The sequence below is a fragment of the Poecilia reticulata genome, chromosome 19 (genome assembly GCF_904066995.2).
Source record: "Poecilia reticulata chromosome 19, P_reticulata-male-v2, whole genome shotgun sequence".
Taxonomy (NCBI): domain Eukaryota; kingdom Metazoa; phylum Chordata; class Actinopteri; order Cyprinodontiformes; family Poeciliidae; genus Poecilia; species Poecilia reticulata.
The window spans coordinates 2942938-2968682 of NC_088848.1; the positions used below are offsets into that span (position 1 = coordinate 2942938).

Sequence of the window (25745 nt, forward strand, 5' to 3'; positions counted from 1 at the left end):
TAACTGTAATAATGTTTAACAACAAAGCAGCAGTCAAATGAAACAAAAGTTTTACAGCAAATCCAGTGAAATAATTGCGTTTGTGATGTTTTTATCTGTAATGAATGCACTAAACCAAAGAGCTCTCCAGAGAAAAAAATATTTTTAAGTTCTATAAAGCTATATAATTATACTTTTACATAGATTTTACATTACATATATATTAATTTTCTGTTTTGATTTAAAACTGATTGCAACGTCACTTCTTAAAACAGATCTAGTTACATTATCTATGAATCTATTCTTTTATTTTATGCAATAAAATGTCTTATTTTCACCATTTTGTATCATTGGAAAATTTCTCCTAGGTTTGACAAAATAAAGGCGTGAATTTTTGGAAACTTGTTTTTTATTTATGTTGTTTTAGAATCACAAAAGGAACTTTATGTACATCACTCACTTTCAGCATCAAGGCCATTAAAACGTCGTCCAGACAGCTGCCATTTTGTTACACACAGACGGCATCGTGGCAAAATAACTAATATCAGCTGGTGATTGGTTTTCGTTTTCACCAAGTTACGTCTAACTTTTTGAAAGTAGTAGATTTGTTTTTTTTAATAAATCCAAATTGCAACTGGAACAGCAGGAGCATCAAACTCAGTTTCATTTTGAGCCGCACCAAAAATCTGACTGTTCTTAAAGGGCCGGTGGTGCCAGAATGTGTTGATAAAGCCCATTTTATCAATACATTCTGATATTAGTGAATAGCTGTTTGTTTCAGCTTTCAATCAGTGTTTCTTAAAATTAAACCATCACTGATCAGGGTTTTGTTTTTTTAGGCCTTTTGGAATAAAAATCACGGATTTTGTGTTACTAATTTAGAAATATTTGTAAGGAATTTTTATATTTGCGCTGATGTTTTATACTCGCCGTATCGATCACGGACTACAACTTGACATCAAGTAAAGCTGAGGTAGCAGTCAATTAAATCCAAAGTTTTTGAGGAATTTCGAGAAAGATTTGCAGGAAAGTCAGAAAAAATTTTGGGAATCTGTTGATTTTGTGAAAAAACTGGAGACTTTTGATGTAATCTGGAATCTAGAGGGCCACAGAAAAAGCTGCGGCGGGCCAGATTTGGCCCCCGCGCCTTCAGTTTGACACGTGAACTAAAACAATATTCAAAATTCAACGGGAACAAGTTATGTGATCTGATGACAATAATTAGTAATCTATTGCAGATAATTTTTTCTATATGGCTTTTATACATGGATCTTTGAGTCTGTACATTTTAATAAACCTTAAAGGTTTTAATCTATTCTAACGGATGAAATCACCTGATCAAAATAATAATCTCCTGTGTTGTAACTAATAGTTATTTTAGTCTTTTGTACAAAATGTGGTATTTCTGTCACTGCAGAGCTGAATTTATGGCTGCTGAACAAACCAGACTTACATGTTTTCAACAGAAAACTGCAAAGTGTAACTGAAATAAAACATGTTAGTTTTATTATTTATACACAGACTGATCCTGTTTACTTGTTGGGTGACATCTTAAGGTTTTTACTGGATTTTATTTAGGGGTAAAGTAATAAAATGGGGAATACATATGGATGAAAAAAGTATTTCTTTGTTTGTTCCACTTAAAAGTTATGCATGAATTTTTGTTTATCACAAAAAAGTTTACATTTTCAAAGACTAAAAATAGTTTTGCAAGAAACTATTTAATAATCTGCAGATATTCAGTCTGTTTTTGTTGACATGAGCTTTTTATCAATAACATCTGGTAAAAAATAATAAACAGCTCTGGGAGAAAATGCACTGAAGCTCATTGAAAACTTCAGGTTTCTCCACCAAATACTGATTTCTGGGCTTAAACATTAATTGTTGTTTCTAAATGAATATTCAGGTGTGCAGCTTTTTCATTATTTTCACCGTTTCTCATTTCCTGCAGGTAAAAACTACATTTTTGCTTTGAATTTTGGAGACATGTTGTCAGTAGTTCATAGAATAAAAGAACAAAGTTCATTTTGCTCAAATATAAACCTGTAAAAAGTAAAATCAGAGAAGCTACGGAAGAGGATTAGGGCCACTGGGGGAAAAAACAAAAAACAGTTCTGACTTTAACCTCAGAATTCTGAGAAAAAAAGTCAGAATTCTGAGGTTAAAGTCAGAATTCTGACTTTTTTTCTCAGAATTCTGAGAAAAAAAGTCAGAATTCTGACTTTAATCACAGAATTCTGAGAAAAAAAGTCAGAATTCTGACTTTAACCTCAGAATTCTGAGAAAAAAAGTCAGAATTCTGAGATTAAAGTCAGAATTCTGAGAAAAAAAGTCAGAATTCTGACTTTAACCTCAGAATTCTGAGATTAAAGTCAGAATTCTGAGATTAAAGTCAGAATTCTGAGATTAAAGTCAGAATTCTGAGAAAAAAAGTCAGAATTCTGACTTTAATCTCAGAATTCTGAGAAAAAAAGTCAGAATTCTGACTTTTTTTCTCAGAATTCTGAGAAAAAAAGTCAGAATTCTGACTTTAATCACAGAATTCTGAGAAAAAAAGTCAGAATTCTGACTTTAACCTCAGAATTCTGAGAAAAAAAGTCAGAATTCTGACTTTAATCACAGAATTCTGAGAAAAAAAGTCAGAATTCTGTGATTAAAGTCAGAATTCTGACTTTTTTTCTCAGAATTCTGAGGTTAAAGTCAGAATTCTGACTTTTTTTCTCAGAATTCTGACTTTAATCTCAGAATTCTGAGAAAAAAAGTCAGAATTCTGAGGTTAAAGTCAGAATTCTGACTTTTTTTCTCAGAATTAAAGTCAGAACTGTTTTATTTTTTTTCCAGTGGCCCTAATCCTCTTCCGTAAGAAGCGGATCATTTCGAGTGGTCTCTTAATTTTCCCAGAGCTGCATATATCCAATCATTGATGAAATTCTTTAACATAATCAGTATGACTAAATTCAAATGACTTTAATGCATTCACATGTACATTTTCCGTAATAAGTGCTTCTTTAAAGGTTCAGCTAGTTAAATCTAGCCGCATTTTGCATCTACATTGACATCAGGGTCTAAGGGACCTCATGGAGGCACAGGAAGGCCTGCTTCTGTTTGATTCGTTACAACTCTAGGTCAAAACTATGATTTAACAGAAGATAACTCTGTTACTACAACACAAATATGAGCAAATACAGCATTTATATGAGGAAAACTGTGCAAAATAAAGACATTATTTGTTTCCTTCAGTTGCATCAGTCCACAAAAATATTCCTACTTATTTTACTGTAAAGGATAAAAGTATAATCCACAGAATATAATATCCTCCCTTTATGATTATACAAGATGTAAGTGAGGCTAAAAGGGTTAATGAGGAGCCGAGCAAAGAAAAGCAGCAGAAACAGAGAAATGTTTTGAGCCGAACCTCGGGTTTGGTTCTCACTGCTCACTAAAGTTTCCTCCTCATTTAAAAAAAAAAAAACACCACCAGAGTTTAGACACAAAAAAAATCTGAAAATCGGCTCAGCATGCTGGATGACAAGTGTTCAGAAAACATTACAACACTGCAACCTTTTTTTCGGTTTGTTTTTTTTACATGAAAATGTAAAATCTATGTGTGAAAAATGTCCTAAATAACCCGTTTCTGTTCACATCAGCCTCACATCTCCCTTCCAGTCAACTGGCGACTAAAACAAACATCCATCTGTTCACATGAGACTCATTTACAGTTTCAGTTCTTTGGAAGCACATGGATTTCAAAACTGGTGCCAGGATTGTAACAGTTGGAGCAAGCAGACGAATTTCACACATGTGAACCTAAATCAGATGTGATTTTAGTTTGACTTGTTCTTCTTGCATCCAGTGGTGCAGCATTGTGGATGTTTACAGTGAAATGCAGCAGAAAAACACAGGAAATATCAAACTTTCTCCAACCTAAAACCATGTTCAGACGGCTACCACAACATCAGATCTGAACACGTCTGCACAGCAAAAAAAGCCAGTGTTAATTTAACTCTGAAGAGTGTGGACTATATAAACACTGAAAAAGTGTTGATATCAACTCTGTAGGAGTTAAATCAACACTGGGATTTATGTTGGTAATTCCCACAGAGTTGATATTAACAGTGTTTATACAGTCCACACTCTTCAGAGTTAAATTAACACTGGCCTTTTTTTTTTGCTGTCTACTTACATCCAGAGGAGCTGAAACATGCGAACAAGTAGTCTGCCTTTTTATATGTGCACTTTTTTTAGGGTAAAAATATATCTGCATATTTACATGTTTATGCACAGCATGTTTTTTTTCCAGCATTAAAGAAATATTGCACATTTATTGCATATGTGAATGTGACATTTTTTCCACTTTTTTTTTTTTTTGCTGATCTGTTGCTCAACACAGAATATACAAACATGAAAAATATACACCGAAAGATTTTTTTATATCTTGGTTTTAAAAGCAAAATGTGTTGATTATTTTCAGTAAAATGAGGGGGAGAAAAAAAAAAGATGATTTGGTCGTTTTAGAAAAACATTTAAAGCAAACGAGAACCTGAGTAAAGAAAGGAACAATCATGGCGTGAAACAGACGGTAAGCGAAGCGTGTTCGATGGCGCGGCTCGATTTCGTTCCTGACGCCGACATGCAAACGTTAACGGTTAGTAATCGACACCGACTGTTAGTAAAGTGCTTGTTTTTATTTAAACTTCGTACTTAAAGTCGTTCAAATTTGACTTTCTAAAAATTAGTTAGGAGCTTTTTAAATACATTGCATTAAGTTTCTTTTTTTTTTTTAATAAACGAGGAAATATTAAATATTTTGTTTATATCACTTATCAGAAAATGATTTTTTTTTCCCCAAACGTCCATTCAGTCATTTCCTGTCATTGAATAAATAAAGATGTGAAAACGTAGCTACAGTTTCCTGCTGCTGATTTTTCTGTGGATCAAAACTCCAAATTATTTGAGAAAAATCCTTAATTTGCTGATTTAATTTTCTTTTTCTTTATGAGCTTATCTAAAATATTCGAAATAAAATGCAGCTTGGGAAACTAGCAGCTGACTGGCTGCACCCAAGAGTGGAAAAATGAAAGATATTACATGTTATATTAATGCATTTTAAGGTGTATTTGGTGTTGGATGTGTTAAAACAGGAAGTTATGGGGATTCTTAGAGACGCTCTGCAGTATTTGTGGCAGCGTCCTGGGGCTCCGCTGTAGCTGCTGTTGTCAAAACCAGTGTAGCTTTAGCTAACAGCCATGCTGCTGCTGCTATGTTCACACCAAACGCGTTTACGTTCAAAGTCTCTGTGGAGGCGCGACGTGATCAGAGAGACTCTGCTGTGTGACGTAGTGGCCAGTAGGGGGTGTCCTGCCAGGTCATCGAACTGGACTCGGGTGAGACGAAATCAGCACCCAGCTAGCTTGAATTATCTGGAAAATTTAAACACGCGCCCAACAGCTACATTCTGTTGATTTCAGCAAATAAAACCTCAAAACTCACAGTATTTCATCTGCCATTGTTCAAAGTAACCAGGAGAAGAAACAAAGGCGAGAGGCTCCAACGCGTCGGGCCGTTATCAGCCGTTATCAGCGGTTATCAGCGGTTATCAGCGGTTATCAGCCGTTATCAGCTGTTATCAGCCGTTATCAGCCGTTATCAGCACGAAATCAACACCCAGCTAGCTTGAATTATCTGGAAAATTTAAACACGCGCCCAACAGCTACATTCTGTTGATTTCAGCAAATAAAACCTGAAAACTCACAGTATTTCATCCGCCATTGTTCAAAGTAACCAGGAGAAGAAACGAAGGCGAGAGGCTCCAACGCGTCGGGCCGTTATCAGCCGTTATCAGCAGTTATCAGCTGTTAACAGCCGTTATCAGCCGTTATCAACTGTTATCAGCCGTTATCAGCTGTTATGAGCCGTTATCAGCCGTTATCAGCTGTTATCAGCTGTTTGTTCAATAGAAACTGAACATAAAATGTTGAGCAAAGACACCTGAGCCTCTGTATGACTGCAGAAGCTTTCACTATGTAACATTTTGATACCACTCAGTTTCATCTACCATAAAGAGAACGTCAACGGAAAACAACGGCAACGGAAAACAACGGCTCGTTCCGACGGCGCGTCCACTTAGACTCTGAATGTGAACTTGAAAGACCTGATGCTCAGTATGAACGCAGCATAAATGTTTGCACTTGTGCAAACCGTCCAACACGAAGCGTTTTGACACGTTATGAACGCAGCTTTAGCTCGGCCTGGTTAGCCACTGCTATCTGGAAAAACAATCTACATTATCCTGGCTTTATGAAATTGGTAAGAATGTTTTCCTGATGAACTCGTTTTGCACAAATCTTCATTTCATATGTCAGTAAAATGACAGAATGGACCTTTTCCGGCTGAATCCGGGGTAATATTTGCATATGCAGGATTCTGTTCCCGGTGTATTAAGATGAAGCCGGTTTATAATCTTAATTTACATCATGGCATCTCTTTTTTTTTTTACTACACATTGCTTTAAGTCGCTGTTTAAACTTTCCACTTAAGTGCCCTATGATGACAGGATGCTAATAGTGGAACAAAGAGCTAACCGCGATGATTTCTACTATCCTCTTACATTATTAGTCACAAACGACAAATTCAGAAAACTGCTAACATCAAAGTAATCTACGAACAAAGACTCTTTTCTTTGGCTAAATGAACGTTTTCTTGTTTCATGTTCGTTTCTCTGGCTGGAGATGCTAGCTTAGTTTTGTTTGGTCCACAACACAAAATGAATGTCTATCTACAAATTTAACTTCTAAAATATCAGCGTGTTGATTATTTTTTTTTTCTTAAACCTGTGAGGCTATTTTTTAAACCAATCTCAATATTTTAACGTCTCATCTAATAGTTTACAATAACGTCCTTTAAAGCAGGGGTGTCAAACTCATTTTTATTTTGGGCCAAATCCAGATCTTGAATGCTCTTAAAGGGCCGACTGAGCCAGAACGTATTGATAAAACCTGTTCAGACTGTTAAAATATCAATGAATTATTCAAATTAAATAATATTATTGAACATCTTTTCAGTCCCTCCAGGATTTTCTGATTCTTTTTGCTATAAAATCAAAGTGTTTGGAAATATTTGAGCTTATTTAGGACGGTAAATGTGACGTTTTATTCCTCGCTGTATAGATTATGGACTATAATCTGACATCAATTAAAGCTGAGGCAGCTGTTTAGTACAAGAAAGAAAGATTTTGACAATTTTTGAGAAAAATCTGCAATAAACTCCCATTTTTTGGCGCATTTTGTTTTTTAGCGTGAATTTGCACAATAATTCTCAAGAAACTGGAGGGACTGATTGATATAATTTGGCTGTAAACGGATAAAAACTGCATTAATTAGATTGATAACATAATATTTAAACACACTTAGTGTCTAGTCTCGAATCTAGAGGGCCACATAAAAAGCTGTGGCGGGCCGGATTTGGCCCACGGGCCTCGAGTTTGACACCTGTGCTTTAAAGCTACATTTTGTACTTTAACCCATCTGCATGCCTGATGCATGCATCACAAACAGAAGCCACTCTACGTTCAAGTTCATTTAACATTATTGCTATTTTTGTTTGCACAATATATTTTAATGCAAAGGGAAGTTTCAGCGTGATCCGCGACGAATCCACCGCGTTTCTCTGGCGTCCAATCGCGAGGATCCGTTCTGCTACAAAATGGAGGGGATGGGGGAGCGGCAGCGGCGCAGTTGCCCCGGCGTCTCATAGTTCTCAAACGGGGGACTAGTGATGGGAGCGAGGCGCAGAGACGAACCCGCCACTCCAGATATGTTATTGAGACTACGGGATTTCTCCTGGCCGGTCGCTTTGTGACCCAAAAACGATTCGGTTTGGACGCGAGCAAAACAAAATCACAGATGAAACGTGAAGGTGCGTTTGGTTGGCACAGATTGGAAACATGAGCATGTGGTTTATAAAGTCAAAAGAGAAGAAGCACATAATGAAAAGCAGAAATAAGTAGAAACATGTTTAAAAAGAAAACAAGAAAAAAACAGAAAGGACAGACAGAGACAGGACAGACAAGACAAGACAAGAAAATGCGAGTTATGACATGTAATTTTTTTCTTTTTCTTTTCAAAAAACACAAAATTTACAGATTTTAAGAGACTTAACACCAATTGTAGGCCCACTGCATAAATCACCCAAAATGTTTCATCTTCAGGTGTTTTAGGCGGATTCAGCCTGAACACAGAAAATCATCCATGTAGAGAAGGAGTTGAACCACATGAAGCTTTTATGGAGCAGATCAGATATGAAGCACCAAAAATGTGCTTCAGTTACAGTAGACCCTCAATAGTCAGTTTTTAAATATAATAAATGCTTTATAAAGCGTTTTCCTCCTTTGATGTGACGTTTATCCTGTAATGTTTCAGATTAATATTAAAAAATTCTCTTAGGAAGCGAAATATAATTTTACAGGAGGAAGATTATTTGCTAAAAACCTGAAAAAGTTTTACAAATCTGATCCCAGAGACCTTCTTTCAACTTAAGTTTTATTTCCTTCATCGCCTTCTTTTCTGTTGTTCTTTTTTCTTTTTATTAATATTTATAGAAATGATGCTGCCACCACCGTGTTTCTGTCCTAAACTTACAGTTACACACCTGGCAGATGTATTTATGAAATTATTTTGTTTTCTGATAGTCAGACAAAATTCAAATGATAATAAAACAATATAAAGACTCTAAAAAATGTTTGTTTTTGTTTGCATTTGACTAAAAATGTTAACTTATTTAAAAATCAATGTAAAACCCATTAATGGCATCATCACAAAAGTTACATTTTGTCATCAGATCCCAGCAGCTGTGTGGATGTTTTACCTGGATGCAGAAAAAAACCCCAAAGATTTCTCTGTCCTGCAACACTGCTCCTCCATTTTGGTTGGCCATTTTATGCTTTGTAACTTTTTAACGAAATCAGGATAATTAGATTAACAAGTCACTGCACCATTTTTAAATTTTGCAGAATAAACGTCACATAAAAGGTGGAAAAAAATCCCAATATTTTCACGTTTAAAGTGACTTTGCGTCTCGTCAGGGTGGCGTACCACTGCGAGCGCCGCCGTCGGTCTAACCCTGGACTCGTTGCATTTGCTTTTCACTCATGCAAACTTCAGATGGCCAACATAAAAAATAAAAACCTCTCTCAGCAACATTTATCAGAAGCGTTTCCTGCTGTGACCGTTTCCTGTAACCAGATCGCTTCGAACTTTGGCTACAGTGGGAAATGACACGAAAACTAAATCCAGCTGCGCAAGCGACTTGTTGGCGAGTTTCAGACTTATGCAGCGTCCTCAGTGTCCTTTCCCGCTGTATGTGGGTGTGAGCCACAGCATGCAGATGCTGAGTTTTCCCTGCAGGGCGGCGCCACACAGAACAAAGGGCCGTGCTGACGGCATGTTGTTGCATCAGAGGAAGTGAAAAAAAACACACCATTGGTAGAAACCTACCAATGAACAGCTCGCACGCATATAATGGCTGGAGCTTTACTGCTAATTTGGGAGATTTGAATGATTTAAAGTCGCATTAAACAAACCTCCAACCATCACATGGCCACAGACGGACAACAAGGAACACGCAGCAGATGACGCCCTGTGTGTCTTCCTGTCCAGAAGCAAAAAAAGTTAAAATAAAATAAAAATAGGGCAGCATTGTGCTGTGCTGAGTGGCCTGCTCCACCACTTTGGACCACACGTCATTTTTAGTCAACCATGAATAAAAGTCTGGGTTTTTTTTTTTTCGTAGGCCTGAGTAGTAAAATATGTATGATGCATTTTTACTGAGCTCTGGAGGTTTTTACGTCACTGAAATGATTCCTGGGAAAAATTCAGTGTTGCTTAAATCTCCGGTGGAACGGCTGGGATCAAATGATGAGCCGTTAACCTGAACAGTTATAACTCTTTATTCAATAACTAACATATTATATTCATTTGTGTCATTTAAGTCTTCATGTGTGTAACTCGGCATCCTGTTTGCAGTAGTACGTTTGTACGAAAATGTGCAAAATGTTCAGGATTTTGGTGAAGCAGTGGGAATATGGAAAGCCATTGCGCCATATAATCTATTGGCCTGAGTTTAATAAAGTATTTAAACCAGAAATCGTCCAATTTGAGATCAGAAACTCCGATCAGTGGAGACGTGGAAACGAGCGACTGGATCACAGAAACAAAAACATTTTACTGAACTGAACTGAATCTATTGTAAGTTGATCTGAATAAAATCTTTTTGTTTCATTGCAAAAACAAGTGTTTTGTCTAGTTTCTGCTGCAAATATCTTAGTGAACCTGAATTGAGACAAAACTGAGATAAAACTAATTTAAAAGTATCTTTTCAGCAAGATGTAAGAGTTTATTATAAGTAAATAATTCCTTCTATTTCCATTGGCAGGTAAATGAACTTATAAGTCAGTTTTTCCATGTCGTAAGTGAAATAACTAAGTGTTTGTTTTGTAAATCTCTGTTGTTTAAATATATTTTTGGAATAAAAAGGGAATCTGTAAGATTTTTTTCTTTTTATTGATATTTTTCTATTGAACATAATTGTTTTGTTTTTAATTAGATTAATACATTTTCTTGCTAACTAATCTGCCAGCGGTTCAAGAACTTTTTCACCAATATTAAGAAATTATTTACTTTAAACAAGCTCCTACGTCTTGCAGAAAAGACACATGTAAGTTAGTTTTGTTTTATTTCATGTGTTATAAAATATCTGCACTAGAAACCAGATTAAAAATACTTGGTAAGATTTTGTGTTATTTTTACGTTTGCTTTAAATCGGTTCTGTCAGTTTTCTTTAGTGTTTGTATTTTGATTATATTTTTGTCAGTTTATTTCTTACCATATATTATAAGTTCATTCCTACAGATGCAGTATAAAGACGCTGAGTTTTTATACTTTATACTTGATTTTATAAAGTCAGATCTAAATGAAAACAGACAGATGAACGAATGTTTTGAGTCCAGATAATTCTTCTTAAAAACAACAGCGAGCATGCAGCATGCTGAGTAGAGTGAGGACAGGAAGAAAAACACTCTAAAAAAAACACTGGCCACTTTATTAGGTACACCTGTCCAACTGCTCATGTGGAATCAGCCAATCAGATGGCAGCAACTAAACGCCTTTAGGCAGGTAAACCTGGCCGAGACGATCCGCTGCAGGTCAAACCGAGCGTCAGAATGGTTGGACTGGTCAGAGTATTGCAGAAACTGCTGATCTACTGGGATTTTCATGCACAACCATCTTTGGGGTTTACAGAGAGTGGTCCGAAAAGAGGAAACATTCAGTGAGCGACAGATCTGCAGAGGTCAGAGGTGAACGGCCAGACTGGTTGGCGCTGATAGAACAGTAGCTCAAATAACCGAGGTCTGCAGAAGAGCATCTCTGAAGACTCAACATGTTGAGCCGGGAGGCGGCTGGGCTACAGCAGCAGACGACCACACCGCCGCCGCTCCTGTCAGCTGACAACAGGAAACCGAGGCAGCGACTCACACAGGCTCACCAAAATGGACAACAGACGATTGGAGAAACCTGATCTGGTCGGATGATGGGTCAGAATTTGGCATCAACGCCATGAAGCCTGGATCCGTCCTGCCTGGTATCGACGGTTCAGGCTGCTGGTGTTGCAGTGGTGTGGGGGATCCTTTCCTGGCACTTTGGACCCATTAGTACCAACCGAGCATCATGTTGACGCCACAGCCGACCTGAGTGTTGCTGCTGACCATGTCCCTCCCTTTATGACCATCTTCTGATGGCGACTTCCAGCAGGAAAACGCACCATGTCATGAATCATCTCAAACTGGTTTGTTGACCACTGGGTTCACTGAACTCCACAGTCACCAGGTCTCAATCCAACAGAGAAGCTTTGGGATGTGGAGGGACGGGAGCTTCACATCCTGGATGTACAGCAACTGTGTGATGCCATCATGTCAACATGGACCAGACTCTCTCTGAGGAATGCCTCCAGTACCTTGTTGAATCTCTGCCATGAAGGATTAAAGCAGCTCTGAATCCAACCCGGTACTAGCAGGGTATGCCTAATAAAGCGGCCGGCGAGTGTGTATTCAGATGCTGCATTTTATTTTTGTCCTTGTTTTAAAGACTAAAGCATCGCCGCTGTAATCCCGTCTGCAGCCGGCAGAGTGAAGCTGACCTGTGCACTAAATGTTTCACCTGAGGAAACGGCGTCTGTTTGTGCATCACTTCCTGTTTCACTGTGGAAGCAGTCATCCAGGTCCAAATGTTCAGAACTGCAGAGCTCAGCAAATGGACAGGAGTGTTTTCATCCATTTGTGGCCGAACCGCAGCAGCTGCAGTCTGAGCATCGCTGGCCGGCGGCAGTGAAAGCTTCACAGAGAGCAGACGGTCACTTCGCTGCCGGAACCGCTGCTGAGCAACAGAACCAGGTTTAGGTTCTCCTTCTTCTGGGTTTTATTCCATCCACTGCAGGTTAGCGAGGTTTTTTTTTTTTAAGTTAACTCAACTTGTATCTGATTTTAGAGCTTTGTGTCTCTCACCCATCTCTCTCCGTCTCTGTAGGTTTATCTCAATAAATTAGAATATCATGTTGACGTCCTTCATTGGAGTCATTACATGAATTCAGAGCACGCAGGCTGAGATTTCTGCTTGTTTGAGTGACTGCAGCTCACCAAAAGACCAGTTTAACCAGTTGAAATGATCTCAGTCTGGGATCCTTCTGCTCAGATTACTGCGTCAGTGCAGCATGACACGGAGGAGATCCTCAGAGTCTGGCTTCATTAGCTTCTGCTGTACGCTGGGACTTTGATTTACCAAATAAAATGCAGAGATTTCTCCTGAAAAGGAGTTCTTTATATACATTTTTTCCTTCCACTTAACTTTTTATCAATGTGCTTGAATATAGCACTCTGTGAATAGAAATCTTATTTTATTTTATAATATTTGTGCCTTTTCCTCCTTGTAAAGTCAGCAGTTTTCCATGATTGCTGACAAAAATCATAGTTTTATTGCTGGAAGAAGTCTGCAGAACTTTGGGTTTTCATCAGCTGTAAGCTGTTTTTTTTTTAATGTATGTAAATACATGCTTGCAATATGTCACTAATATTTTTTTGTATTATTCCACTAAGACAGTGGTCCCCAAACTGCGGCCCGCGGGCCGGATCCGGCCCACCACCACATTTGGTCCGGCCCCCTGAACAATACCAGAGAGCGTTCAGATTTTTTTTCATATATTGTATTTTCCGGTTTATATGTGGATTTTTCTTCAACCACCAGGGGGCTCTGTAGCAGGTAAACTGTGGGTGTTTTGTTTTGTTTTGCATGGCGCATTGCTGCCATCTGTTGGACTTTTAGGGAACTGCTTGACTTTTATGTTATTTAATCAGTACGGTTGTTTGCTAGCGGTAGAGCAGATGAACACACGTGTTTGTTATGAACGCCGCATTCCAGGTTTCCCTCAATGAAATATATCCTAGTCAGTCCCAGTGACTGTTTCACTAACAGTTTTTGCCCAGGTGCTTTCTGGGTAAAAATCAATCGAGAAACGCACAACGCCAACCCCCCCCTTGAAAAAATAAACGTGTAACACTTTTTCTGTTACAAACTGACTCCGGCCCCCCACCAGAGAAGGGAAAAGTTATGTGGCCCTCACAGGAAAAAGTTTGGGGACCCCTGCACTAGGACAATCCCACTGAGAAAAACCCAGATGGGCAGCATAAAGTATTGAACAGCAAATTTGCACAAAACGTCAGCAGAGAAGAAACATTAAAATGAGAAGGACTCTAAATGATCCTAAATTTTGAATTATATTTTAATTTACTGAGATGCACCTGTAAGATTTCGTCACATAAATCTAATAATCTGAGGCATCTTGGATTTCAGTGCTTAGTTTGACGGATCGAATCCAAACACGTCGGAGCTTCGTGGACATTTCCACCCAAGCAGAAGAAAAACGGACGGCGGAAAGTGGCGGCTTTCAGGCTTCGCTTAAAAATATGAATCGAGAAAGAAGAGAGACGGAGATCATTCAGGAATCTATGATTTGAATTCTGCAGGATTTTTTAGTTTTTTATTCATTTATATATATATATATTTAATCCATGCACTGCAAAAACACAAAGTCTTACCAAGTAGTTTTGGTTTAATTTATAGAGAAAATATCTGAGTACATTTGAAATGAGACAAACCAACTTATAAGTAGCTTTGTAGCTCGACATAGAGGCTTGTTTTAAGTAAACAAGTCCTTAATATTGGTGAAAAAGTTCTAGTTCCACTGGCGCCGTTACCTAGCAACCCCAGCTAAGCTCAGCCGTTACCTAGCAACCCAGTTCTAGTTCCACTGGCAGATTATTTCACTTATGACAAAACGTTTTTCCCCTGTTATGAGTTAATTCATTTGAAAATGGAACAAGAACGTTTTCATCAATAATAATTATTCACTTAAGCTCCTATTTTCTGGAAAAACAAAAAAACTTTTAAGTTACTTTGTCTTATTTCAAGTGTACTAGGACCTAGACAGAAATAAGTTGAAATAATATTTGGTGTTTTCGCAGTGTGAGAATGAAATGAGGCTGAAAGCTGGACGTGTGAGAGCCGCTGCAGGCCGTCAGGGGAAACGATGAGCCTGGCCGTCACCGCATTCAGCGACGGTGACATAGTTCCTGCCCAAAGTCACACTTCATTTACGCTAAGGAGGGAGCAGGTACCTACCTAGAGTCAGACTTTAGTTACACTTGCACTGCAGTGGCGGCCTGGGAATGGGATGAAGAATGAGTGTTAATCACAGGAGGAGCAGGTTATGAGGAGGAGGAGGAGGAAGAGGAGGAGGAGGAGCAAATATTGTGGCCAGCCTGTTTACCAACGTGACTTCAAAATACCTAACGAGGCCTGGACTGGACGATAAAGTTTAATTTTATTGTTCTGAGACCGTTTTTAAGGAATATAACAATAAAAGGAAAATAATAATGCAAGTGCTCATTCTAAAAGATCAATAAACTTTAAATTTGAATGAACATTTAACACTGGAAATGGAGGATATTTTAAATATCCAAAATAAATAAAACAATAAAAATAATTTTGAAGTCTTTATAAACAAAATTATCCTTCAAAATAAGGGCTGTTTGAGACCAAAACGCCAAACTGAAAACTTGTATCATCCAGTTTTTGGTAGAAAGAGAGAAAAAAATCATTCAAGTGGAAAATATGGAGTTTGTTTGAATTTATCATGTTGATTTATCATGTCAGCCCAGGTAAAGTACATATAACATACATACCTGTCACAGTAATCATGTCAAACCATAAATCCACTGTGCCCTGCAGCGTACAGCCATCAAAAAGCCTTTTTCTTCTGATTTTATGTTATAAATGCACACAAATGGGCCCTAGTGCCCCGTACAACACACCGCCAACTACTGGCCATCCGCTGCAAGTGCAAGAACATTTTTTGCTAAATCCAATATGGCCGACAGATGAAAAAGCAACTCCAGTCCCTCCTTCTGCTGTAAAGAACAGAACATTGTGACATAAAGTAAGACCAATACTACTGATGTATTTTACAAATAAGAGAAAATTACAACTGATCACCTAGAAAAAAATCCTAAAAATATCATTTTTTCCCACCAATAATCCAAAACTCTTTGGGGAAAAAAAATAAAGGATCATAATTCATACATGAAAGGGTTAAAGTTTACTGATCTCTTAGAATGGGTTCTTGCATTATGGTCTCAAAACAACAATATTATCGTTTATCGCAATAATTTCTGTACGGTCCAGTGAAACGTGACGCCATGACGGGCCTGGCTGTCTTCAGACATGCTCTGTAATGTTTGCCAGGAATCCACAGGATTTGCTGACTGCTCAGTTTCTATTCCTGGGTTGCCCATCTACAGTGTCATTCCTACATGCGGTCAATTGGCTGTTAAAGGTGGCGTTATCTCCTGTTACCCATAATTAGATGTATTGAGTTTTCTCCTGATGATCACCGGAGCGGCGCATACAGTACATACAGTACAGCCTGCCGGAGAAACGAGACGACATGCAGCCGTGTCAGGACTATCTGGGTCACAGCAGCCTGTAGAGTTATAAATAAAGCTAAAGTCTACTTAAAGGGATAGTTCGGTTTTTTTATTTGGGTGTGGAGTATTTCTGATCGATCAGGATTTTACCTGGAGTAGACAGAAGTAAGGAAAGTCCTAAGGTAGAGTCGAGCAAAGTACGGCATGAAAACTGGTCCATTTAAAGGCAAATTACTTTCAAAATACCTCAAATTTAAGAGACGGAGTTAAAAAAGAAAAGATTTTTAAACTTTACTACTTTTGTATGATGCAATTGTTTAATATTTTAACCAACATTACAGGTTTGCTGGTGTTTAAGGTGCAAAAGTTACACAAAAATGATGCTACGTTGACTAAGTTTTTAATCTTTGTATTCATGTCATTTACAGCCGTGGGAAAACAAAGAGCCGTCTGCACTGAAAACCTCCTGGTTCTTCCACCAAATACTGATTCTGAGTGAAAACATTCATATCGTTGTTTCTAAATGAATAGGATTTTGTTTTCTTTGCATTATTTCAGGTCTGAAAGCTCTGCATCGTTTTCATTATTTTGACCGTTTCTCATTAAATAAACACTAAACTTTTGGTTCATACAATAAAAAACGATGTTCATTTTACTCAAACTTATATCTATTTATATCATTCATTGTATCATTTTTCCAGATCTGTATATTAACGCCTGCAACACTCACCTTCACCTTTTTAAATAAAATCTGTCAGTCAGTCGTATATGATGGTCAAAGGAAGAAGAAAACTAAAAATACACAGGAAAAAAATGGCTGCAGACTGAAATAAAACAATTTTCATCAGTGGAAAAAATCAAAACTCGCATCTTTTTCTGAATGCTGTGAGCTTTAATCAACACTCTTCAGTGTGGACCCCGTCACTGAGGGAAGCAGACTCAAAGTTATCTGTTTTCAACATCAATTAAGTGTTTTTAAATTCAAGAATAAGCATTTAAGATTAAGTTATTTGTTCCACAGTGCGAAAAATGTCTGAAGTTTGTTGAGAGAGCGAGACTTTCAGCAGATAACAGGAAGGCTGCTTTGTTTTATTACTATTTAAGCTTTCAGCCTCCGGGAAATCAGAGTAAACATGAGGATATCTAGAAAATATTCTGAGAGCCTGAAGCTGGTAGCTGCAGGCTTACTGAGATACATCTCAAATTAAATAAGTACAAACACAAGAGAAAATCTTTGATTAGCAAAATATCTGTGTTAGTGTTACTGTAGGTAAGATACTGACTGCTCAGTTACTCCACATTGCCTCACTTCAGCTTTAATCGCATGAATATCAATCATGTGTTAATAGATTGTGACTCGTTGCTTCTTAAATGCGGCTGAGACAAAATATTTGCCAAGTGTTGTGTGAAGAGACGGATCAGAGACACGGTGAGACATGCAGGACGAAACACACAGAGGGGCCTGAGCCTGACATGCTAACAAATACACATCATTTAGATCCACTTTTTACTGCAACCTCGTTTTCCAGTTGAGCAACTAAAACTAAAACCTTCGAATAAATGTGAGACTTGATTTAACTTAAAGAGAAATGGTAAAAAAATGAACTTTTTCCCAGTTTGTTTCTGAATAAGCGTCGACTTTCTGAGAGTAAAAGCTCCTAAAATTGTGTCTAGTTAAGATTATTTGTTTTCCAGTCACTGATTTCACCGCCGTGTTGGAAGTATTTTCCTTCCGACTTCCAGGAAGAACACAAGGGAAGTAAAAGCACAACAATAAGACACTGCTGCACAAAACTGAAACAAATCCAAAAAAATAAATCACAATCACAGAAAACAGCAGAATATGAACCGAATATCACCACAATAAAAACAAGCATTCATGTTAGAAACCAAATCACCAAAACATATTTTACTGTACACACCAAGTTAGTAACAAAATGATAAATAGGCACAAAAACAATAAAATAAATCAAACTTGTATATATTTGTAAAGTGAGGGAAGAAGAGAAACTGAAGAGTTGAAATCAACTGAGATCCTGATGAAGGTCTGGAGAGTCAAAGAGGCTGTCGCCCTTTGAGAGCCATGCATCAGCGCTATGAGCACAGGAAGTCAACATGGCCGACAGTCAGAACACAAAACACACACAAGCCGAGGAAGGAAGACGTCTTACGCTCAGGAAGATCAAATAAAACACAAACGAAGCACACAGGAAGGAGGAGCAGAGCAATCCCTCTTTAAAACAAAACGCTTCAAATAGTTTTCATGAATTTGATTTTCTAGAAACGGGAATTTTATCCACATACAGCTCTTTAAAAAAAAAAGAAAAAAAAAGCATTCATACTCTTTTTTTGGTAACTTTTTCATCTTGTTATGTTACAACCACAAACGTTGAAGTAGCAACAGGAATCCTCTGATCGGTCAACACAAAGCAGAGCTGGACTCCAGGAGTAAAAATAAAAGGTTTTGTTTTACTTTTAGTAATAAAAATTAGAAAAGTGTGAAAGTCTGGTGTGCAAAAGTATCCAGTCATCATTACTTCAATAAAATCCATGGCAACTAATCATGTTCACAGGTTAATTAGTCGATATGCAGAAATAAGGTAACATGACTGACATGATGCTGTCATGAATGTTTGACTGTTTTCATGAAGTCATTTGGTAAATATTGACACTTCTCATTCAAATTTGCACTAAAAGTTGCATTAACGGCATCAACTTTGCATTATTTGCACTAAAAGTTGCACTAAAAGTCAATTAAATGTGTAAATTTTGCATTATTTGGTAAAAAAATATATACTTTTAATCTAAAATTCAATTAAAACTTGCATTAAGAGTCCTTTAAACATGGCGACCTTCCATTAAAAGTGTCATAATTTACCAAATGTCCCTTCATGACACCTTCATGTTTACCACGGTGTCATGTCAGCATTATGTACAACCCTTCAAATAAAACGGTACCAAAAAGAAACAAATAGAAAAAGTAAGTCAGGTAGTCAAGCTGGCTATTAAGTATGAATGTGCTGGAATGGTCTAGTCAAAGTACAGGGTTAGGATCCAATCAGAGGAAGATCTTGGATGTGGATGTCCAGAGTCGCTCTGTGTCCAGTCAGACTGAGAAGCAGGACAGGAATGTGTCCAGTTCTGATTCCTCTCTTTACATTTATCAACTGTTTTGTGTTGGTTTATCAGAGGAGAACAAAATCAAACCCATCTGTGGTCGTGACACAACGAGCTGCAAAAGCTTCACCGGGTTCGGAGGTAAGCAGGAATCGGATCAAATCCGTTTGATTTGAGCTGTAAAGCGCCGTCTCCTGTCTCAGTGCACAGGAAGTTTCAGCAGTTTAAGGAACAGGGACCGTTATAGATCCCCAGCCTAAGGGTACAAATTAAAGTGTGCAATTTGTCTTTAGGTTGCCTTGAAGTGGCGTCCTAATGAGTCCAGTAATTATTTTCCTCAATGCGCTCCCGATTTGCTTTAAAGGGGGATTTTTGTGTCACTTAAATTGCAGTTTGCACAGAAGAACCATTTACAATGGCAGCGTTGTTAGCGTCCTCTAGAAGCTCGGACAGTTGGAAGGCTCGCTTACCTTAGACAGCATGAAGCCACTTGTTAGTCAAACCTGTCACAGCGTTTTTGTCTGTCTGGTCAGTAAGTGTTTCAGTTGCCGAGTGCAGCCTGGACGCCTTTTTAACGTCCACAACGGTCTGCGCTGCACCAGGCACTGAGACACGGTCACACCGTCCAGGGAGCCGCATTTCAGATCCATCACACGCTTTGGGAGACGTCTCTGCCGTGTTGCAGCTGATTTATAGACGCACATTTTTTTGTTTTGTTGTTGCCGTTTTGAGACGCTGATAAAAATGCAGCAGCGTTGCTCTTTCACAGCGTGCCATGTTTCCAGAGATGCTGTCCCCTGACATGGACGACTCCACTGACCCCAGGAACCTGGAGCCTTGGGAAACCGACTCACAGCACAATAATAAACGTTTTTAAGTTGGGGGGGAAAAAAGCCTAACAAAATGTTAAACATGTATGTTACTGTGCAAAAGTCTTGAGTCCTCAGACTGAGTTATTCATCTGCTACGGAGCCCCATTGGGGACATTGGGGACCTGTTTTTTTTTGCTTTCCCTCACAATAAGCAGATACACTCTGGTCTATTTTTGTATACAGACACAAATTTCAAATATATACACATTTAAAGAGCTTCAGTGAAAACATGTTGATATATTCTTAACTCTTTGGTGCAAAAAAAAAACTGATTGAAAATCGATTGAAATGGAACTGCATGAAACCATTCAGACACAAAAAAGACAATCAAAACTGTCAGATGATTTTATTACCCTGTGAAAATAACTCAGAAATAGTTTGGATGTATTTTTTCTTTCTACATAAAGTTTCTGTTTATATCTTAAAGTGATGGAAATCTCATGTTTGACCTGCTTTACTTTTGCATTTTGCACAAAGGTTTGTGGTGCATTTCAATCCTAAAGATATAAAACTTCAGGTATCTCACAAATGAGATGGAAAAACCTTTTATTGTAGCAGAAAGTTCAGTGAGAGACTTTCAGGATTAAATTTTGCCGCATGAACTGATATATTATTACGAGAAAACCCATTTCACACCCATTTCAGTGCATGTGTGTTGGGTTAAAGCAGTGGTCCCCAAGCTACGGCCCGCGGGCCGGATCCGGCCCCCTGAACAATACCAGAGAGCATTCAGATTTTTTTTCATATATTGTATTTTCTGGTTTATATGTGGATTTTTCTTCAACCACCAGGGGGCTCTGTAGCAGGAAGTGTGTCCTGTAAGCTGTGGGGGTTTTGTTTTGCATGGCGCATTGCTGCCATCTGTTGGACTTTTAGGGAACTGCTTGACTTTTATGTTATTTAATCAGTACGGCTGTTTGCTAGAAGTAGAGCAGATGAACACACGTGTTTGTTATGAACGCCGCATTCCAGGTTTCCCTCAATGAAATATATAGTAGTCAGTCCCAGTGACCGTTTCACTAACAGTTTTTGCCCATGTGCTTTCTGGGTAAAAATCAATCGAGAAACGACAAAAAACTGAAAAACTGAACTTTTTCAAATGAACCATTATGTATGTATTATGGCTGATTTCAAACTTTTGCACAGTTCTGTACATGCATAAAACACATTTTTTTGATATGGAGGTGTGAGATATGAACACACACCACTGTAGCTGCTGTGCAGCGGTTTGCAGCATTGGGCTGTAATAAGTGCTGTTGTTTACCAAGGTGCCGGTCTGTGGGGTTGGGAATACCATGAATAAACACATTAGAAGGGGAAAAAAGAAGTAAAGCCACACAACAACACAAACACGACACTCGGACGCCATCGGGGGGACAGAGACACAGTGTATAAACACGTAAGAATGAAAAAGCCCACATACACACGCGTGATATGACACAACCTGAAGAGAGAGACAACAACAACACAGAGGCACATCAGACAACAAGGTGACCCGCGTTCCCGCTTCATTTCTTTCTTTCTTCTTACAGATTAGTTAACACAGGACTGGGTTATATTCACTTGAGTAGCTGGATGTGCTTAGCGATCCTGCACTCATGACAGGATGCAGGTTAAAGAGACACTCACACCAAAACAAACACACACACAGGCACAAAACATCTGGCATCATTTGTGCTGCAAACCCCATTTTCTTTTACACCGTGGACATGGTTTATCGAAATGGTTGCAGACGACGTCACGGAACCAAACAGGAGGTTTTGGCAACCGGGACGTCGGGCTAAGGTGATGCTCAGCTGTTCTGCATCAACCTTAAGGACAAACTCTTCCAGCCACAGAGGAGTGCCGAGTCAGCTGCAACATCTTTGACACAACAGGGTGGAAATATTTGTGTATCTGTGATTTTTGATGATTTGTGTTAAAAGTGGGGGGGGCGCTACTTTCCTGGGGAGCCAGAACTGGGTTATTTGTGACTTTTTAACTGGTTTCAGTGTTACCTCTGAGCTACGGTTTGATCCAGGAGGAGGTGGAGTTTGCATTGAGGTCCTGCTGTAACAGAGACCCCTCCATCTTATACCAATCCTCAGTCAGAGGGGAGTCTGGGCTGGGAGCCAGGGCTGCTGCCTCTACAGTGGTTTGTTGCCAACAAGAAGGGAGGGAGGGGAAAGTTTGGAGGGAGTGTTTTGTTGGTGCAGGTTGGTGACGGTGGCAGTGGTCAGATTGCAGTATTAAATGAATGGCGGTGGGGGGAAAAACAAGAGGAGGGACGGTGAGGTGGAAAAGGAAAAGGGAGGAAGCAGAGGGGAGGAGTTAATGGGGGGTTTGGGAGGGAAAGGGATGAAAATGGGGTAAAAATGGGGGAGGCGCCAGTCAGAAAATTAAAAAGGGCGATGTGAGAGGGAGAGAGAAACAGACAGGGAGAAACAGAAGTGACGAGAAGTAAATTAATGCATGGTCAACTGTCTGAGTCCAGAAGACAGAGAAAGACAGATCACTTTTGAGTCTGAGAGGACGTGACACGTTATGGGACGGAAAGATCCGGAGACGCCATAGAAAGATGGAGGACATGACCGGAGCCATGTTCAAAAACGTCGTCAAAATGAAAGGAAAAATGTTAGAAAACAACATTATGAGACGGAATAAATCAAAAATGATACTAAGCATGAGAAAAACAAGGTGAATATGAAGAGGTGGAAACAAAGACAGCAGAGCAGAAGGGCTAATGCTTCTGCAGCCACATGAACTGGAATCTGCATCCACGTGTAATAATTCATCTAGGTCTTCTGAACACACAGCTCTCTCTACGTGGTTCCTCTGTGGGGCCGTGTTTACTGCGCCTACCGTCTTGCTGTGTGCTCGTGTTTACACGAGGAGTGCACTTTGCATATCCGTCTCCTGGTGCGACACGTACCTTTCCGCACATTCCCATCTGTGGCACGGAATTCCCTGGTGTTGAGTAGGAAGCAGGCTCGGTCCTGCTGGTAGCGTTCCCGAGTGGGGCCCCGCCCGATGGGGCTCCGCTCGTCCGGGCTCAGCACCTGGTCGATGGTGGGGCAGTCCTCGTTAGCCAGGGCGGCGGAGGCTGCGTCGCCGTTCTGCTTGGAATCTGGAAGAAAAATGCACAACCGGGGAGGTTTACTGCTGCGAACGGACAAACGGACGGCAGCGAGATCGTCACGGAGACGACAGGAAACACGAGGGGAGGGATTCCTGCTGAACCCAGGTCTAGTTTTATTTGTTTGTTTTCATTCAACATCACATAAGAAATAAAGTATGTAAAATTAAGTTAAATTTTTACATTAAATCAAAGAAAACATGAATAAATGGCAAAAATATAATTTTACCAAGTATTTTTGTCCAGTTTCTAGAGCAAACATCTTAGTAAACTCGAAATAAGACAAAACTAACTTACAAGGAACTTTTCACCAAGATATAGGACCTGGTTCGAAGTAAATGACTATTTTATATTCATGAAAAGTTGAAATTATCTGCCAGTGGAGCCAGAATATCGATGCAACATAAACGGCTATCGTGGAAGTTTCTTATTTTAAAAAAAGGAAACTCTCTAAAAGCTTATATCTCATTATTCTGGCTATTCAAACAATTTAGGGATACAGTAAAAGTTAAATCTGATTTATTGTCAGTGAGAGAAAAAAAAGTATTTTTATATAAGATATGTAGATATCTTGTATGTCTCTACAACTTAATTAAATATTATCAACTAGCAGCTACTTTAAGCGATTCAGGAATCATTTTATTTAACTTTCCCAAACCACAATTAAAGCTTAAACACACGTGGAACTGGCCTGGTACGATTAAAGGCGTTCAGTAAGCGAACTCTGTGTTGCTGTGACAATAATTTGACAAAATGAAAAGGCAGCACAGAGTCAGAAACCTGGAGCCAAGCTGACTTCTTCAGAATCGGTTCCTGCATTATCACCATGATATCACTTAGAAATGGTCTCAAAACAACAATATTATCATTTATCGCAATAAATGATACATTTCTGGGACAGAAACATCTGGAGATTGCACGTTCTCCCTCTGGGGTTTTACATATTTAAAACCAGGACCGTTAACTGACCGTTTCTTTAACTTGCACATAGGAATAAGTGAGTGTGAGTCTGGCTGTTTGCTCTTAGTTGGCCGGCGACTTGTCCCAAGATGAGCAAACCCAAACGGCCGTAGATAAACGTGGGGACGCGGCTCCTCCGTCATTTTTAAGCCCAGTTGACGCTGCATTACTGTCACATTTTGAAAGACGAAACACTGATTAGAGGAAGTACTAAACCCCGGTAAAAGTTTCCGACTCCCCCCTTGAAGCAACAATAAAATCGACTGGCTCTACTTCCAGTCTTGACTCCAGGCGATGCTGGCGAGACGCGCTCACTCCTGACTGCTAAGTGATGCGATAAAGGTGCATTACGGTAGCTAGATGCTAAAGCAGCTTTACTGCTAATGGCAGAAAAAAAAAAAATCCTGTGAAGTCAGCCAAAATCGAGACGCATTAGTCTGTTTTAATAGATAATTGAGTTCATTGTCTTCCCGTAGTGAATGTTCATCACTGGCAGATGGAAGAGCCTTAAGGCCACTGCGATCCGAAAGCAGATCATAAATTACACAACAGTTCTGATGGGCCAGTGATTTCTCCAGGGTGGTGCGAGAATCAACCACGCATCACCGCTTGATATCACTCCCACTCCGTTCTCTGGAGGCTCTGGCACTTTGAAATCAAGAGTACACAGGATCTCTGAAGTCTGAAACAGCAGAGACTTTTTCTGTTTACAACTGCAGGAAAGATATTTGTCCCCTTACAGCACAGGTGTCAAACTCGAGGCCCGTGGGACAAATCCGGTCCGCCACAGCTTTTTATGTGGCCCTCTAGATTTGAGAGTAGACACTAAGTGTGTTTAAATGTCATGTTATCAAACAAATTAATGCCGTTTTTATCCGTTTACTGCCAAATTATATCAATCAGTCCCTCCAGTTTCTTGAGAATTATCGTGCAAATTCACGCAAAAATCAACAAAATGCGCCAAAAAATGGGAGTTTATTGCAGATTTTTCTCAAAAATTGTCAAAAGCTTTCTTTCTTGTACTAAACAGCTGCCTCAGCTTTAATTGATGTCAGATTAGAGTCCATGATCTATACAGCGAGGAATAAAAAGTCACATTTACCGTCATAAATAAGCTCAAATATCGCAAATATTTCCAAACACTTTGATTTTTATAGCAAAAAGAATCAGAAAATCCTGGAGGGACTGAAAAGATGTTCAATAATGTTATTTAATTTGAATAATTCATTGATATTTTAACAGTTTGAACAGGTTTTATAAGTACGTTCTGGCTCAGTCGGCCCTTTAAGAGCATTCAAGATCTGGATTTGGCCCAAAATGAAAATGAGTTTGACACCCCTGCGAGTTTCAAATCTCCATCTGGATATTTGTGCTTGTTTTAATTGTACACAGTTCTTTAAATGTCCTGTCACAATAACAAACTTTGCAGGATGATAAATTGTTACAGAATTTATTGCGATTAACTATAATATTGTTGTTTTGAGACCATTTTCGAGTTATAATGACAAGAACACATTCTCAAAGACCAATAAACTTTAAATTATAATGAACATTTAACACTGGAACTGGAAGACATTTAAAATATCCAAAACAACAGAAACAACAAATAAAATGAATTATGAAGTCTTTGTAAGCAAAATTATCTTTCAAAGAAAGGGATAGTCGAGAACGAAGC

At 38.8% G+C, this 25745-nt stretch overlaps 1 protein-coding gene across 5 annotated transcripts in view; it reads right to left on the minus strand.

Moving 5' to 3' along the window:
• The window catches only part of LOC103481227 (voltage-gated potassium channel KCNC1-like), a 76998-nt gene that overhangs the window by 5709 nt on the left and 45544 nt on the right, over nucleotides 1–25745 (minus strand). Inside the window, exons 4-6 of one of the 5 annotated variants that reach the window (XM_008436568.3) lie at nucleotides 22907–23101; nucleotides 21419–21439; nucleotides 2932–7828 (exon numbers count right to left, since the gene is read on the minus strand). In XM_008436568.3, the coding sequence (XP_008434790.1) occupies nucleotides 7674–7828; nucleotides 21419–21439; nucleotides 22907–23101 (371 nt within the window). In that variant the 3' untranslated portion in view covers nucleotides 2932–7673. Of the gene's footprint in view, nucleotides 1–2931; nucleotides 7829–21106; nucleotides 21440–21992; nucleotides 22122–22906; nucleotides 23102–25745 lie in introns of those variants that run through there. The other 4 variants (XM_008436570.3, XM_081601080.1, XM_008436567.3 and 1 more) reach the window with 4 other exon arrangements.